The sequence below is a fragment of the Argiope bruennichi genome, chromosome X2, assembly GCF_947563725.1.
Source record: "Argiope bruennichi chromosome X2, qqArgBrue1.1, whole genome shotgun sequence".
In the NCBI taxonomy this organism is placed as follows: domain Eukaryota; kingdom Metazoa; phylum Arthropoda; class Arachnida; order Araneae; family Araneidae; genus Argiope; species Argiope bruennichi.
In genome coordinates, this window is record NC_079163.1 from 33,111,578 (window position 1) to 33,131,074 (window position 19,497).

Consider the following 19,497-nt stretch of genomic DNA (forward strand, 5'->3'; position numbering starts at 1 on the left):
TTCTATGTTATCCAAATTATTGAAAGAAAAATCGAGGAATAAAATGCATAAATTAATGGTGGATGACTTTCTTCTTTTATTGTTTAAACACTAAAAACCAGTTGCATGCTAGAGAACGTCAGACCTTGACGCGATTGGTTGATCCCGCAAAGCAAATGAGAAAAACAGGAGTTAGTGAAACCATGCGTAGTCATTCCGAAACTTAGCAGAAAGTTGTTCAGTTCATCTTCTGCGTCTTAGTCAAATAGGCACGTTTGAAGTCTCCTTTCGGAATCAATTAGACCTATACATAAAGTAGAATAATTTTTTCTAGAAATATTAACATTTTAAAGATGATAGCAAGGGCTTCTACCCTTTTTAGTTGGGGAATTATGAATTCTCCCTTCACAAAAAACGGAAGATCATCATTATCAATTGCGGTAGGTATATCTTAACATTAAATTAAAACGAAATTTAACTCTGATTTTATCTATCTACTTTTTAAAATTATTTTTATTTAGAGGCGGCTTCTTTAAAAAGAGTCTTAGTTTTCCACAAATATTTTAGAATGTTTTTTTATGTATATTTTAAAATTTATTAAAATATTTCTCGCGGTCTCATTGGCTTTATGATATTTTTTTTAATTTGGATATAATCGTTAGTTATTTTTTGCTCTTCAAAACTGAGTACTTTTCAACATTACATATGTGTCGCAAAATGACTCGATATTTCTAACCCTCAGGAATGTCAATAAATATACTGGCATTCATGAAATTTAGAAATAAGCATCTCAAGATAAGAAATTTTATATAATTTAAAGTAATTGGACTAATGGATTTATATTTATTAGATTCTTGAGAAAAACCTGATCTTTAGTTGCTCTTCATAAAAAAAAGGAGAACTATGTGAATGAAATATTTTTGGATTCATAATCGTAATATTCTTCAAATCTAAATTTTAATAATAATAATAACAAATGGGAACTAAACAACAAAAATTTATATTTAAAAACAAAAGCAATAATTAGCAAAATCAAACTTCATCCCTAACTTTATTTTAATAGACTCTTAACTGGAAAGACTTATTCAACATTTTTTTATTCTTTAAGTATATTAAGCTTCAGGATGTTTATTTTCTGTTTCTAAATCCAGCAAATGCCGATAAATATATTGACTCGTAAATATTTCAAGATATGAAATTTTATATAACTTGCAATATTAATTTGCATTTTGCATAACTTCACACTTGCTAACTCTCTCTATTTATCTATATATATATTCAGAACTACAAAGTGTTAAAAATTATGTTTAAACATAATATATATTTTATTTTTAAAATTTTCTTTTACTGATAATGACTAAAGTTTGCATATAAGTGAATTTGTGTCGATTTAATGTTTTTTTCAAATGGTACCATTCCTTATTAGCATTAATTATTATTTTTTTTTACCTGAGACTTTTTGTTTACCTTTCGAATAATTTATACAGAGTTCAAATTAGTGCCTAATTTATAATTATTGCCTCTATTTAATAGTTTTCTATTAACATATATCCTATATGGCGAGGCAAACTTTTAACATCATGACACACTTAACTACGTTATTTTGCTTTCCTCTCACGTGCGACCTTGATCTGGGAGAAAGTAGTTAGTTACCTACTTTCTCCTGCTGCTCTCAGTCGCATCGAAGCGCCTAGATTATGAAAACTATCAATTTACCAATTTGTGCTAGTTTTAATCGGAGTCTTGATTTTTCTATTTATTAATGTATATATTTTTTTTATTTAAGAAAATTAGGACAGACTTATGTCTGATCTGCTCATTTAATTTCCTGAAATCAGTCTGTCTGTTTGAATTCATACAGTATAAAAAAAGTTCGACTTTGAATTAGATTTCTTCTCCTTTTTATTTCAATTGCTTATTTTCTTCGAAAAAGGTTCTTCTTTATCTAATGGGATTTTATTATTAGTATAGTGATACTACTAGAGAAATACAATTTAAAATATCTTTGCTGCATTAATATCTTCTATCTAATGTAGTTAAGACTGTTATTTATTATATCAGGATAGGGACTGTATTCTTGTAAAGAGAGTTCTTTTCAATATTTCTCATATAAAAAAATTGCAAGATTCAAATTTAAAAACAATTTTAAACAAATTAGTAAAATAAAAATTGAGCGCAATTTAAATGCCATTTGAATATAGAATCAATTTTCTTTTTAATAAAAAGCTATATTTATCTTCAATCAATAATAGTTTTTAAACTGTATAATGTAAAAAATAATTAAATAGACAATTTCTATTGAGTAAAAAATTATAAAAGGGTGACTTTTATAAACTAAATTGCATTTCTAACATTTTAATTGATTCTAAGTAGTGATTTGTATGTGTATGTATTTTTAATCAAAGAACTAAAATCTATTGTATGTTTTTTTTTTCTTCTATTCGCCGGTCATTTTTTAAATCTATATTGATGTGGCACGTTCATTTGAATTGTATTCGTCACTTTTTCTATCTCTCAAGCAACTGGACATTCTTTCAATCCCTTCCACATTTCAACTGGGGGGGGGGAGCTTGTTTCGGAACAAAGCTCCCCACCACCACCATCTTTATTGGTGTCCTTAAATGTTTCATTCTTTCCCCATCTCCATTTTGTTCTGTACCTTCTTTTTGAAATTCTCGCCATTTGCAAAATGGTTGTTTTTCACAGTTTTTTCTTTTTTTTCCCCCTCCTACTTCCTCATATTTCTGCATTATAAAATTTCTCTTTTAATTTTCCGAACCTGTATTATCTTTCACTTCAAATGTGAAGGGGATGTTAATCGAATTTTCTTTTCTATTCTTTTTTTTTTCAAGCATTTTTTCCCATGTGATTAGAAATTTGATCTTGAATAACATCAAGATTAATTTTTTTCCCATCAACAACCTGCTGTAGTTTTTGATGAAAAATTTATTGCTAAGATTCTGCAATTGCGGATGGATTTGAAGATATATGATTCCTCGACAAATTAAAAATAATAATAAAAAAACGTTTTGAAGTGTAGCCTTTTCTCAGAAAACTGACAAGCTTAGAGTGTTAGATGATTTCTTTGAAAGAAGTCCTCGTTCTTTAGCTATTCTTATCGCATAACTGTGAGAAAGCAGGGAGAAAGTGTATCTTTGAGCTGTTGGGTTCATCTGGACCTAAAAATAAGATAAAAGTAAGCATTTTTTGTAAAAAAGAATTGAAAGCACATTGAACTCTTGGTGGGATATTTTTGAAGCATTATTTGAACTGACATTTTCAGTCATAAATGTAAACATTGATTTTAATTAATAATTTTAATACATCGTATGTATAAATTCATGAATGCGGCAGTAATATTTCGATTTTTTTTCTTTTAAAAGTTTCATCCTGTTTCCATAAAAAATAGAATACGAAATATAAATGAATGAATCACCTTCTCTTTTTAAAATTTTTTTTACCTGTTTCCCTTTAATTTTTCGACATTTTTTGTACCAACTGTAGCACACTAGTTCATGCCTTTTTTCGTTATTATTTTTATTTTTTTTAGTAATACTGCTTTCTAAAGTATTTAAATTTGTCTTATTTGCAAACCTTTATTTTCTTTTCTTCAAATCATTGTTTAACAAAGTAATTATACTCTAATAACTGATAGTTTCTGCAAAATTCCAAAATATTTCAAACCTTTATATAATACATTCATCGATTATTTTAACTGATAACAAATTATATCGCTGAAATTCAGTATGTTGTTTCAATGTCTTTCTGGACAAAAAATTACTTAATTGCATTATTAAGTAGTTAATCATTCTGTCTTAGTTGTTAATTTATATAATAATAAAGAAATTCACTATCAACTCAATTCTAAGCAAATTTTCTGTAATCCATTATATCGTTTTCTTGTATCGTAGTTTAATTATATTAAGGAACCGGATTCAAGCAACACGAGAGCAGTTTTGGTGTCGACTTGTACTTGGTGTTGACCTTATGCCTGCGCCTAGTTTGACACCATTTTCACAATAATTCTTGTATCTCACATTTTAGTTGAAAAATATAATAAATGAGCTGAGCTTATTGTTGATTGACATGAAATTGTATTCAAGTAACATTTTAAAAATATTTCATGAAATCTTTTAAGCGAAGGTGATTTTCTTGTGAGTCATTGTAAGAATTTTCGCAACTTCCAATAGCTTTCTGCAACACCTGACTTCAGGACATGATCCATAGTTTACAAGGCTCTAACACTTTCCTTTTTTCATTCCTCCTGCTCCCTTTTCTGATTTTTTTTTAAATTTATCAATTTAAACCCGAAAGCAAACTTTGAGCAATATTGGCATTTTTTTTCTAATAAATTGATTTGTTAACTCTATATTGGCCCACTTTGATGTCGTCAGAGAGTAACAATTTTTCTTTTCAAATCGCTTACTAAATATCTTTCAAAATGATACACTATACTTCCTCTTTAGATTTCTTTCCACCTGTGGTCTTGATTTCAAAAAAGATAATAACACTTTGTCTCTTTCTTTTCAGCATTGATGTTTCCTTATTATTAGAAGTGTTGCAATTTTTTCGCCATATATATTATTGGGATTTTACCCTCCAATGTTTGAACTTCCTCGAAATTTCGAAATCAAAAAATATGTCCTTTACTTCCTTTATAACTCTTTTCTTTTATCTCTCTATCCATACCACCTTTCTTTTAATTAATTTTATTTTTGGCAGAGAAACATTAATTTTATTTCTGTCAGGATGGCATTTAGAAATTTGTCAGTTTCTTTTTTGTATCTGTCTTCCATAAGTGTTCTTTTCTTTCTGGTTTACTTTCTGAATTTTTTTCCACTATGAAATTCATCCTTACGGAAAAACGTTTTTTTTTTTAAGTTCACCAAATTCTTTTAAAAAAGAATTATTTTGTCCCAAATCCTAGTTTTAAGTTGTACCTCCCAATTCTGACCAAAGGTTATCCATTGAGTATGTGGGGAGGAAGATTATGAACTTTGCTAAGATATTTCTTCCACGTTGTTAGGTAGAAATTAGATTTTTTGCTGCAGCTGCCTCCTTCTAAAAATGTTAGGAAGTAGATTTCTGGTAGTAAAAACTCTTGTTGAAATGAAAATTGAAAAAAAAAAAAAAAAAAAAAACTTACACAGTTTTATGAAATGAGTCGGTAAGATTTGATTAATTATTTATTTACCAACGAGCTTACGGCATTAATATTAGAGAAAACTGGATAAATGGATAAAATATTTTGAATGCAAATCGAGAGGTATAAATAAATAGGCATAAACTAAGTTTTTTGATAATAAAATTTTTCTTTTCTTCTTTCACAGATAAAGAGAGTGATTTCTTCTGCCGCTGCTCAACTTGATGTAAGTTTTCTTTTTTTAATTGTTTGATGATATTTTGAAACAATCTATTAACTACGGCTTAATTTCCTCATGAATTTGTTTATTTTAGCATTCTTAGTACAAATAACGAACAGCAAAGCAAAAATATCTTTATCTACAGCTAATTGAGAAATCAAAATTTAATGTGTAGTTAAAAATTATTTGAGAGAGAAAAAAAAGAATTACATTCTTTCAATATTGACCCAACAAAGAAATAAAAAAGTGAAATTTTCTAGAATCCGTTGATTTAAAGTTAGAATATAATATATAATTCTTCTGACAGTTCCTTTACTAATCCAAATTTTCATTTGCAAAGAAGCTCTGAGTTGTAATTCACATTAAAAGATTTATTTATTTTCGATTTGAAATAAGTCTCTTAACTGTTTTCCCTTTACTTTCTTTGTAAAGTTCCCGACTATCTGAACGGGATACAAGGCAGTTCTAGCAGAAAAGTCTTGATAGCGCGTTGTTTATTTAAACGACTAAGAGCTTATTCCAAGACAACACCATTTCTGTTTTCTAAGAGTTCTTAATAAAATGAACATGCTCAATAAATTTTAGTATGGTAAATCATGCTCAAAGAGGTAATAAAAAAATTAATGCAATGCTGTTTTTCATTTACAGGAAAATGCTGAACAAGGCACTATCAAGGAAATCGTTGATAACGTTGTAAGTTGTGTTTTCTACTTATGTAAAGTGTTATTATACTCATATTCGTCAAAAACATAAGATATTTAGATTTCATTTCTTGCCCAACACTCATTTTAGTCGGCACGCGGTTTAATATTATTAATAATGAGAAATCTAGCTCATTGTAAATTTAAATAAATATTTTTAATATGTTCATTATTATTGAATTCAAATAAAAACTGAATATGCTGGGGTGAAAAGAAGATCAGAAACTTTAAAAGCGTGGCTAAACATATTTTTTTTTTTTTTTGAAAAAAGAGAAATATTTACTTTTCTTTAATGACAGGTATTAGTAGTATATATATCAAGAAAAAAAATATGTCTCTGAATCCATAAGAAACATATCAATGTATCTACCGTCTTCAACTGTTAATGTCTAAGATGCATTCGCATTTTCTTTTCCTTTCTTTCTTTTCTCGAGTAAAGTTACTTAAACTAGAGCTCTTTCTGTCCGAAAAAAGTCTGATGTTTTTATTTCAATTTGATTCTTTTACCATCAGAAAATTAAATATTTATGAATCTTTAGATTCATCAATTAAAAGCTGATATTTAATAAAGAAACAATTTTGTAGTACATCTTCTTGATGAATTTTAATCCAATATTTATTCTCATGATAATTAACATAAATGGTTTTGCCTATTACTAAGAATTACATAGAAATTCTAGTTGTAAAGTTCTGGGTTTGCAATCCATTATCTAAGAAATCTCCCTTTTCTTCCCATTAGGTGGTCACTATTTTTCTTGCCATTATTCCTCAGGTAATCTGAAAGAAACTAGAAAATATTAGAGATTAGGAGTATCTAAAACAATTTTTTCGAGAAATTTGATACACCGATTGCAATATTTATTAAATATTTCCTTTATTTCAATTATGTATTTCTCTTTAAAAAAAGAAGGCAATATCAATTGCTGATTTTTGAGAAATATTTGCTTATTTTCTATTTTAGAGACCCCAAGAGCTTCTTCTGCATAAGGTGCATGTAGAGAAAGGTGCCAAATTCACTAACTTCAAAGGATACAAAATGCCTATCTCTTACAAAAATGCAGAATTTGCGAATGAAGTTTTGTTCACGAGAAGAGAAACTTCAGTCTTTGATGCATCTTACAGGCCTCAGATTTATTTGCGCGGAAAAAACATCTCTAAAATTATGGAAACAATGGTAACATCTGATCTGCAAGGTAAGATACAAAAAAAATATTCTTCATTTTCTATGAACATGATATTTCAGTATATAAATTTAATTATTAACCCCTGCAACAAATTTCGGTTTTTGTATTTTTTCTTAACAGAATTGAAACCTGATCAGGCTGTGGCAACTCTGATGACCAATCCTCGAGGAGGTATTATTGATGACTTGGTAGTAACCAAACTAAACGAGAATGAGTTACACATTGTTGCGAATACTCCCAAGGTTCTGAAAGAAATCCAGGTAATATTTTTATAACTTTTAGCTTTTCGTTACAACTTAAACCTACTGTTTGGATTAATATTAATTAAGGATTTCGTATAGATATTATTTCAAAATTTATATTCACTAATGTGAACTTCAACATCTTTTCAGAGCTCAGTGGTTACATAATTTTTTTTCACAATTACCAAATGTGAATCTATATTTCGAATCATGATGGCATCATTGAATATATGACTTCATTCTACGATAAAATTTTATGGAAGCAATGTTCTAAAATATCGCTTTTAGAAAGCCTGCCCCAAAAAGCCTTTTAAATATGTGCTTGTCATATTTTTGCTAAAACATGGCTGTTTCAATGGCCGTGGGAAACGTACCAACTAAATAGTTCCAAAAAGCTCAAATGGGTAATGAAATAAGTAAAAAAATATATTAAAAAATGGAAGGTCCGATATATTGATCTCTCACGCATTTGGTTTTTCACCTAAATACCAAAAATGTGCAAATGACTTAAGTGGAAATGGTCTAAAGTCGAAACCGTTTCTTAGAACTGTAAGCTGCGACTTAATTTTGAATGTAGCTTCGTTTCCGGTCAGAATGTAATGGCACTGAGGAATGTATTTCCGTTTAGCTGAAGATGAGACTAATGCATAGTTCGTTTATTTCTGATCTTATGGATTATTTCACACTCAGTGATCTCCTCCTGTAATTGCATTAAAATCTGACACAGCAACTCAGATAGAAACTTGGAATGCAAAAAGAATTTTCTTATTGTGAGGGCTTTGTTTTATTCCTAATGGTTTCGAAAGAGAATTAAATTTATTTATTTGAATTGGTGGAAAAGGGGTTTTAAAATTTTCTACTCTGATCTAATATTTTTCTGAAAAATGTTAAAGATTATGAATCCTTAATAGAATAAGGTTTTGAATTAGGAATCATTGCTCCACTCAAATAATTGCGGGTAGATTGAATCTGGAAATGCTAAGCTTTCAAAACTAACACTATTTCCATATAAAGAGTGTGAAAAAAAAACACCCTTATTTTTTTCAGAAAAAGAAGGCAATGTTCGAAACTGAAGTACAGATAAAAATTCCTAATGACATGACCCTTTTGACATTCCAAGGTAAGGAAGAACAACTTTTTCCCTTTCCTTTAATTTTTTTTATTTAATACGACTTAGGAAACGGATCGTAATAAATAAAATTTTGCATTTTGCTTCAATAAAGTACAAGTTTGAACTGAAAATTTTACTTTTTCACAGGACCTGAATGTTCTAAATTGCTTCAGCTTTTGATTTTGGACAATGTACGTTGTCTTCCCTTTATGCATTCTCTCCAGGGAGATTCAGTTTTCTGGACTGAAGTTGCGAGACTGACCCGTTGCAGCGATACCGGAGAAGATGGATTTATGGTAAGGCACTGCTACACGACTCGGGCTTCTTTTTCCAATTCCAGTCAATTTTTTTGTTTAAAAGTATATTCTATTCCAAATAATTATACGCGTCGAAACATAAATTGGGAAAAAGTTATTTTAAATCATGATTGGTGGCAAATAGAAGCGATTGATTTTGCTAATATTATTTGATATTGATAAAAATCCTAGAATTTATGCAATCTTGGTAAAGTAAAGGAATGTTTCAGTAATTGTTATTCTTCACACTTTTCTCCTTTCTAGCAGATATTGTAAAGGTTTTGGAAAAGATTTTTTTTGAATCAATAATTTCCTTTGCAGCTTAGGATAATAATTTCTTTTACCCATTATGATTTTCAAAAATATTATGATCTGATTCCTCATATTCCTCATTTATAACTACTGCATTGTCAATAAAAGGAAATTAATTTTTCATCCATTAATAATTAGTTCATAATTAATTAATCCATAATTAATTAGTCAAAAGTAAATTAACTATTTATCAATTAAATTTGAATTCAATTAAACTGGTTATGAGCATTTAAAAAAATTCAATTAAATATAGTACATTTCAGAAAACATCACTTTAATTTCTATTCACTGGAAAATTTATTTATTCTTTCTGTAGTGGAACCAATTAAGCAGAGATGAGCCTTAACAATGCTTGTTTAGATACAAGAACTAGCAATGATGTATTTTTATTTTACATTATTATTTAAAAGGCATTCTTTGATGGTCTGTATTATTAACGTAAATTTGTTGTTATTGTTCAGATGTCATTGCCAGCTGCACATGCTGAGGAATTCTTAAATTATGCTGTTTCAAACAATTCAGAGAACTTGTTACTTATTGGATTGCGAGCTCGAGAAGCCTTAAGAATTGAAGCTGGACATTGCTTATCTGGAATTGATTACAATGAAAAGATAACACCTGTCCAAGCCAAATTAGATGGTCTTATTGGTAAGTGAACGAAGAAATAGAAATTATTTTGTTTTGATGAAGAGTTAAAAGTAGTTTACGGGTTGTGCATTGTGAGTTTTTATAAATTTATATTGAGAAACTTAGAAAAATAAAATAAGATTTTCAATACTTCAAGACGAAAGATCTTAACATAATTTTGTATATTTGAGATTTAATTCCTTAATTTAACAAACAGTTTTAAATAATTTCAAAAATGTAATTTTTATTATAGACATCTCAATTTCATATCAGTCTCAGGAGGTACAAATATAATAAACTATCTTGATAATTTATAATAAACTATCTTGATAATTTATAATAGTTATCTTGATAATTAGTAATTATCTTGATAATTAGCAATTATCTTGATAATTAGTATTATAAATTATCTTGTCTGACATTCAGAAATTAGTGGGGATCTCCTTAACTTGTTCAAGATGAGAACTAAAAATACTTTAGTCCTGTATGATACTGAATTTTCCAATGAAATGTTTTAATTTCAATGTAATCATGCTCTTATAATTTTACACATTTCAATCAGAAATGAAGATTTTTTTTCTTAGGATTTTTATTTTATTTTAATACCCTTAATTATTTACAGAGAGGAATTGAATAAGGAAAAAAATATATAGTAGATTCTTTGCTAGTTCATAAAGTTAGGAAGCTATAGGAGAGCCTGCTCTTATAAAACATAGTTAACATGTTCGATGCATTATTATTTATAATGAATTATTATTTGTGATAAGCGACACAATTTCTGATACACCTTTATTTATTGAAATATTAAAGACCTTTAATTATTTATGACAGGAAATAGACGAAGAATTGAGGGAAAATTCCCTGGAGCTGACATAATTTTGAAAGAGCTTAACGATAAGTCACATCCTATTTTGAGAATTGGATTTGTGGCAAATGACTCATGCAATGGTAAGTAACTATTTTCAGGTGAAAAGACTGTTATTTTTCAACAGGTCGACGTGTTGCAATAACATTCTGTATTAAAAGTCATCTGTAGAGACTGTGTAGTTTTGATTGGTTGATACATAAAGTAGAACTAGACTTTTTCACCAATATGATAGCAGATAATTTCGCTGGGTTTTTTTTGTTTTTTTTTCTGTAATCGGGTCTCAAAATCGCGATATAAGACATCATTTTCATTTTTTAATTAGATTATTTATACTCAAAACTCTTTTCAAACAATGATACAGTATCTATTTTTGCATTAAAGCGCCAACAAGATCCTTCTAAATCATTATTATGGACGTTTAGGGCAATGAATATGAATTATTTCAAATTATGACTTTAACTTTTGGCTTCTTTTAAAGAAAAGAAAAAAAAAATTAGATATAATATTACGTATTTTTATTTACTTAAATATAGTCAATACTCTTCGTGATAGGAATCCCTGTGTAACACTCAAAACTTATTGACAAACTTTGGAAATATAAAGAATGATAACAGAAAAATATTGCAAATATAGAAATGAAAATAAATAAAATTTTAAGCTCAAGAAAATTGTTTTTCTGACTCTTAAAGAACGATTTGGATAAGGTGCATTCATCTACACTTATAATGTAAATGCTTGCGGCATTCGAATCGGCTTATTGAAGTATTAATAACTTATGCAACAGAAAGAAAAAGTGGTTGTTGAAACGAACTTTTCTAAAAAAAAAAAAAAAAAAAAAAAAAAAAAAAAAAAAAACTTTTAATTGTAATATTAGTGTTTGTTTTAAAGCAGCGACTAATATAATGTCAGGTAGATGCTACTTATGGGTCAGACGATGAATTCTGTTCGGATGCCAACTTTTATTTTTTCATCAACTAACTTTATTAACATTTTGTTAGATTTGCGTTGCTTCACAGTAAAAGAGGAAGTAAAATAAATAATACTGTACAAAAATTATGCATTGCTTAACTTATTTTCTTAAAACACATTCTGGGAAATTCGCTTTATTTTGCAGTTGGAGCTTCGATCATGGATCCAAAAGGAAATGTGATAGGAAAAGTGACAAGTGCCTGCTTTTCGCCCTGCCTTCAACAACATATTGGCATCGGATATGTGGCTACTGAATTTGCTCAAAGTGGAAAAGAATTGTTATTTGATAAAAATATTAAAGGCACCGCTGCCGAAATGCCATTGGTGAAGCATAGAACGTATACTAATGTAAATTTATTTTGAATGGTTCATTTGATGTTTGGGCTAGGTTGCAATACTTTTTGCAGGTGCTGTTCCAGATTTCAACGCCTTTGAAATATTGCAAGTGATTTTGTGATAGCATATAGTTGGTGAACATGTGGGTACAGTGGGATTGCTAGAGATTACAAATGAAAGATTCATGTGTTTTTTAAACCCGAAATCATCGTAATTTGTTTAGGGAATGATTTCTTATAAACAAAAATTGGTAGTGTTGTGTATTTTTATTCGTTTGATGGTTTAGTTGGGTATGTGTGTAGTTGTATTTATTTTTAGTTTAATTGTTGTAATTTCCTGTATGTGTTTAATTTTATCCTTTTCTTTAATTTGTTATTAATTTCCTGTATGTGTTTAATTTTATCCTTTTCTTTAATTTATTATTAATTTCCTTTATGTGTTTAATTTTATCCTTTTCTTTAATTTGTTATTAATTTCCTGTATGTGTTTAATTTTATCCTTTTCTGTAATTTATTATTAATTTCCTTTATGTGTTTAATTTTATTCTTTTCTTTAATTTGTTATTAATTTCCTGTATGTGTTTAATTTTATCCTTTTATTTAATTTATTATTAATTTCCTTTATGTGTTTAATTTTATCCTTTTCTTTAATTTATTATTAATTTCCTTTATGTGTTTAATTTTATCCTTTTCTTTAATTTATTATTAATTTCCTTTATGTGTTTAATTTTATCCTTTTCTTTAATTTGTTATTATTTATATCATTTGGCTATTGTATATTTTGTATTACTGTATGTATAGTTTATCATTTATTCATATATTTAAATAAATTTATAAGCATTTGTTTGAATTAAATTTAATTATAGTGCAATATGATTATTCTTACATATTTTGGATTAAATTTTTATTAAAAGTCACTTATTTAAAAATAGCATAAATAAACAAATATGAATTGTAAAAAAGATATTTACTGTTTCCTGTACCACCTTAATCTGCATCTTAATCATAATAAACTATTTTCATGAAGGATTTACCATCAAAGCAAATGAGATGTTTAACCCTGCTGTTCTGTTTGGGTCTATTTGACAAGAAATGCTTTAACCACTTGTGAAAGATGACGATATAAAGTTCTTTTGCAGATATTTACCGACTTTTTTAGGGAGGACGTTACGTTATTTCTCGGAAAAGAAGTTTTTTTTTATTTACATATTTATCATTACTTCTTTTTTAATTTGTTAAGGTTTCATTCTGGGCAATGTGGCCTAAGGTAGTTTTTTTTTTTCTTCTTCTTAAATCTTCAACTAGAAAGGAGAACAATAAAATCGATTTGATAATATATCAATTCTTCTTCTTCAAAAAAAAAAAAAAAAAAGGAAGGAAAGAAAAACGCAAGGATAAACTTTTTAATGTTCAGGAAATTTGGAGAAAATGTCTTGAAATTTAACCAAAACTTTTTTCTATATCAAAATGTTAATAGACAAATAATTAGGTCACTTAATGGATAGTAAAAATATGTCAAATGAACCATCTAAATATTGACTTAAAATATTAAGGGCTTCTTTTAAGGATAGTAAATTAGTCTTCTCTTTAAGGGATAGTAAAATTCTATTTGTCCTTATGACACATGTTTATAATGAAAAAAAAAAAAAAAAAAATACGGGTAAAAAAAGAATCAAGGTATGCGACATGTAAGTCATCTAACGTATAAACGTCGAAGACGCAATGGAATATGCAATAATATGCAATAACTATTTCTCATAAACCGCATCTGTTTCTTATAAAACGAAATATTAATATGCTTGACAATATCAGGAAAAATAAAAAGGAACTTTCTTATCAAATGGCAAAGAGATTCATATCTCATCTTTACTTTACAAACGACGAAAATTTTCCAAAATTGCACAAAAACGCATTCTTGTGGACACAATGATAAATCAATTAGTAACACTCCATATAAAAATTCACTCATATTTAATAGCAGTATTATGAAGGAGCTGTGGATATTTGAATCAATTTTTGAACACGTGTAATTGAAAAATGAAAGCAAACCCTTGAAGTAAAATTATATTTTATAGCAATTATTTCTAATAGATTTGCTGGGAACGTGTTTATTCTCTAGATATCAATAAACGCTAAATTGATTGAAAATAAATTGACAAAAAAATGGTTGCTTTTCGGAAGAATAAGTTCTAATTATAAAAAATACCCAGGCAAGACAACATCCCCATAAAAATTGAAGAGTTGCGTAATATAATTGGAAGATTACAAGGTAAGAGACAAAGTAATTTATCATCAATTTCCCCTATTAATTTACAATTGGGTTACGTAGGTTTTTATTCCAGATCGTGTCCATCAAACAAGGAAATAAACTAAACAAGCATTATATATATATATATATAAAATATCTTCAAGCTCCAGCTGGAATATTCTGTCTAAATAAAAAATATAAAGGAAGTAAAATATTTAAAATAATAAATTCTTTAACACCTTTTTTAAAAAATTTAAATTCATCAACTTTATATTTAGATATTTATTTTATTTTTCAGCTGTATCGCATCAGCTGTATTAAAAAATTTCTTGATCTCAAAATATACTATTTTTCTAAAGACAGGGAGAGCATAGGTTCCTATAACTATTATTTAATTTTGGAATCATATTGACCCAAAAGTTATATTCGTATAGTAAATATGAGCAGAACAGCATGGTTAAAATATGTTAAATTTTTTCTTTTCTTCGTATTATAGAAAATGAAGAAAATTTAACTTTGATATCTTTTCAATGAAAACTAAAATATGAATTTAAGTAGCCTTTTGGCATTTAAAATAATACTTCCAACCAGAATGTTTAAAGCGGTTTTCTATTTAAAGCACTTGTTTCAATGAAGAATTTTTTAATATAATCTTTTTCACTTGCATACATTCTCGAATTATGTTATTCTAATACAATATTTTATCTTTGTAAAGTGTTTATAACTAACGCAGTTGTTTACTCAGGTATAATATAAAAGCTTTTAATGTGTTAAGGTAGTATAATGATTCCTAGCTTTGAAATATAAATTGGTTATGAGATATCCAGTCACTTGTAAACCACTTTATGTGATAATAAAATATTTCGTTCCTAAATGCTTCGTTTTTATTTCTACATTCTCACAATCTTTGTTCAATACCAGAATAAAGAATAAAGAAATTATTCAAGATCTTTTCCATTTTTTTTTTTTTTTTTGGTAATTGTATGAATCAATGTTTTGTCATCCCAAAGCAAAATGCATCAAAAAATTACATGAAATGGATGCTAAATACGTTATGCTGTTCTAGAGGTGGATGACGATCATTCTTTTCATGGAAGCGGTAAATTTAGATATTACAGACTATTATTTTTAGCACTTATTGAATTCATCAACCTGCATTTATTTTAATCTTCTTACAATAACTAAGCATTATGAATTTAAAAGGAACCACGGAACTTAAAAATGTTTTATGACAGCCGGAAAAAAGTTATTGAAATTTTATTAATAAATTCAATAAAATTCCACAGAATGAAATATTGTATGAAATCTACATTCAGTTCGATTCATTATACAGGGCTGCTTGAAGTAATGACTCTGATTACTAATAGCTATAACTTTTAAGGTGTACGTACACACTAGAAGATTTTTTTTTAATTTTAACTTTAAAAATCCAGTTTTTTCACAGTAGATCATTAATATATGTTTAAACTCATTTCAGTGAGAAAAAAACCATATTGCACTAATTATTAATTAATTAAATAATATTTAATAAGCTAATTAGCATATTTTTGAAACATGATATCTTAAATTCTAATTTGTACAGACACACAATTCTAGTTGGAAATTATGCTTAATATTAGTCTTCATGTTATCTGCTTCAATCAAGTTATAAAAATATATAGTTTTTTTTTTTTAATTTTCATCAACGATGAATAGAAAAAGCAAGATTTTTTCTGTCATTTTAACTTTTAAATAGCTATTAAAAATTTATTTCTATAAATATAACTTTGATTGACAAAACATCCGCTATTTCATACAGATTATTTTGATACATAAATAATTGTATTTCGTTAATTTCTTGTTGAGTTATAATTGTTTGAATGAAGCAACATAGTAGAAAAATACCATTCTTCATAAAATGAGTTTTAAAAAAACCGCAACTAGAGTTTTTAATGAAAGCACCTCAAGAAAAATAATTATAACTTGAGAAATATTTCGAATATTGACAACATCTTGGTATCGTTTGAAAGCTAAAGAATCAGACAATATTATTAAGCAATAAAAAAATTTCGATATTTTGAACGATTTTCGAAATTTCAAGTGTGTACATACACCTTAAATGGCATTAAGAAAAGCTTTAACACATTGACTTTCAATGTGTTAAAGCTTTCAACACAATTTCTTTCAATGTATTTATATGGACCCGCCGGTCACCGGTGACCCCCACGTCAGTCAGTGTGTTAAACAAGATACACATAGACAAGTCCGTTTCACTGCGAAATGAAGCATGTCTCTAAGCATGTTCTCAGTTAAGCATATCTCCACACTGTTGTGTGCAAAGAGGGTTTTAAGACAGAATCTGTGACACATCCCAATGGAAGACACAAAGAGTAATTTCAGAAAACATAGATAGTTACACGCTTCAGATTATTGAAAGTGTATAAGTGGCTCTAAACATGTTTTGGATTATTTGGAGTAAGTTTAATTGCAGGGATTTTGTCTTTATGCCCAAGGAAAAATAACAAAGGTCTGATATTAGAAATTAAAACAAAATTTTAACTTTCTTTTTTTAATGTGTTCAAATATTTTTCTGACTATCATTGTTTCCAAGGAAGTTACAGCCATTTGTAGTTGATGCCATCATTTTGAATTATCCTGTTAAATAATTAATTCATAATTATAGCTGAATGCCCAGTGTTTCATAGAGAGAAAATTGCACTTTAAATTGATTTTAAGATCATTTCAACAACACACTATTATAACTGGTTAATATGCTTATTTTTCCTGAGTAATTAATTATAAGAAAATCCAGCACTCATGTGTCAAATGTTTCCTTGTAAGTATTTTTCTTTAAAAAAATCTTTCGAGTTGTTTTTACTATTTTTTGAGGATAAAAAAAATGAAAAACGTGTCCTTACATTGCTGTATGATAATATTTTATTCACAGACCACTGTGAAATATTTAACGTTATCAAGAGACTTTCTATTATTTTCCAAAAGTCTTTTTGAAATATTTGTGAATTCCGAGTAGGAACTGAAATTTAAGATAAACTATTCATTTCTAATGCAGGAAACCCAAGTAGCATTAAATCAAAATGTATATACAGAATAAAATGTACAATATTTTCATTTTATTTTGAATTTTAAATGCTTATTGAGGTAAGCTCTAAAATTTTCCATACATTTTCACTTAGCCCCAAAAATATGCTTAATTTGAAGAACTTTGAATTCTTTTTGATAGAAACCGTACTGAATAGCGTCTCATTGCTGCTCTATTATAATTTCGTGCAACAGAAAACCTCACACAATTATGCAAAATGCGTGGAGGCCAAAATATCATTGAAGCTAATGGAAATCTTAAAGTATCCGACTAGGTTCAGAAACGAATTTTTAAAAAAATGATAGATAACCATTTTTTATTGTACCAAATAACTAAAACAGACTTGAAAGGTCACTATTAGAAGAAAAAAATACATTAATTACCTTTAGTTTTTGAAAAAGCTGTTTATTTAACAAAAATTTCAATGTTAGGAAAAACTGAGAAAGTTAAAAAAATAATTTAAATATTTAATTTTTATTTCACCTATATATACATTAAACTACATAAAATGTGAGAGACCACAATGTAAAAACTATTTTAATAAATAAAAAAAATTATGAGCATCTGAAATTGCCGTTAATGATTTTTTGTCAAAATTTGTCTGTGTTTTGAGCTTAAAGTGTCTGTAAAACATGTCCAAATGAAGTTATTTTAAAATCCGCTGTCTATCACCCCCTCAAAGGATGCATGAATACTAAATTTCATAAAATGTTATTCAATTTATTTTGAGGTATCATATTTTCCGTGACTCAATCACAGTAACATATTCATTCTTCAGAAAATGCTTTTAGATATTGTACTTGTAAATCAGTTCATCCGAATGCGCTGGAAACAAATGTAGTTTTCACGCTTTTTTTTAAAACAGAAATGCTAAAAATATGCAAACTACGGCTGAGTAAGTAGAGAGTTAATATAAGTATATCAAATATTATTTTGGAGAATTTTAAGGTAAAAATAAAATAAATCACTCATTTTCGGTTAAAATACCATTGTTTCCGATTTCATTATTGAAATTACTGTATCTATAGTTCTATCTTACATATATTAAAAACAAAGTTTGTTTGTTAAGATCTACGAAGTTTGAACTTTATTTCCAGATAATTAAAAAAAATTTCACATTTTTCTGGAAAAAGCATCTTTGCAACCTTAAAGGAAAAGAAAAAGTAATTCAAGCGCAATAGTTCTAATCTAACGGATTCCATTTGTTCAGGCAATAAATAAGTTACAAGGAATGAAAAGAGAAAGCGGAAACCAGGGTCGGAAAAACTAGACTAAGCAACATCTGAAAAGCCCTGAAGCAACAATGACTTCTCGAAAACAATCTCGCTTCTTCCAAATGTTTATCAAGCTGATATGTGTGATACTAAAAATTATAATTATTTTCTGATAGTAATTATATATATATATATATATTTAACACAACGTAAACTCAGAACTTAATTTCTTTTACATTATTTTTAAAAGTCTTAAAATTAAAATGAATGACAAAAATGAATAGTATGTAGCTCTATAATTTATTAAGATCGTTTAAAAAATCACTTAACTTATTTTACCATTAAATCTTTTCGAATTTCTGTATTTAAGTTATGAAATATCATGCCTTCATTTCTAAATTCATACTGTCTCTCGTATTTTTTATTATAATATCCGAAGTATTCTTACCTCAAGATTTTGCGTCAATACCTTGAGTTTGTCACTTCACTTGATGTCTATATTCACATACTATAACCGCTAGTGATCTATAGATCTGCTAAATGTCATCATAATGCATACTGAGTGGCAGAGGCGGATTTTCAACTGGGCCGCTGATGCATGGTCGCAAGCAAGTGGATTTAAGATGTTATTAGTCTAATAGTCAAATAAATAAATTTGTAAAAATTATAATTATTATAAAATATTAGAACTATATCAATACTTGAAATTAATAATTAGTTAGGTTCCTATCTCATTCGTTAAATACACTTTATATATATTATAAGATTTATATATTATATATATTATAATATTTATTAACACCGAGCTTCTGTTTTAATAATGGTGGGTACAAATGTGGTCATAATAAATAAATAAAATCATTTGCATGTTCATAAAATTATTTAAATAAAAAATTAACCTAAAATAACCATTCGACCCGCCACTAAAGCAAACGGAAAAAACTGAATAACCAGACCGCTGCCACAGCA

At 27.7% G+C, this 19,497-nt stretch overlaps 1 protein-coding gene across 1 annotated transcript; it reads left to right on the forward strand.

Moving 5' to 3' along the window:
- Window positions 1-212: 212 nt before the first annotated feature.
- On the forward strand, window positions 213-12,273 carry LOC129960882 (aminomethyltransferase, mitochondrial-like). The gene is made up of 10 exons (XM_056074593.1): window positions 213-419; window positions 5,310-5,348; window positions 5,991-6,035; window positions 7,005-7,236; window positions 7,348-7,487; window positions 8,517-8,589; window positions 8,728-8,876; window positions 9,650-9,836; window positions 10,647-10,763; window positions 11,798-12,273. Exons 1-10 carry the CDS (start codon window positions 333-335, stop codon window positions 12,013-12,015), a joined length of 1,287 nt encoding a protein of 428 aa, XP_055930568.1. The 5' UTR covers window positions 213-332; the 3' UTR covers window positions 12,016-12,273.
- The last annotated feature ends 7,224 nt before the right edge of the window (window positions 12,274-19,497 follow it).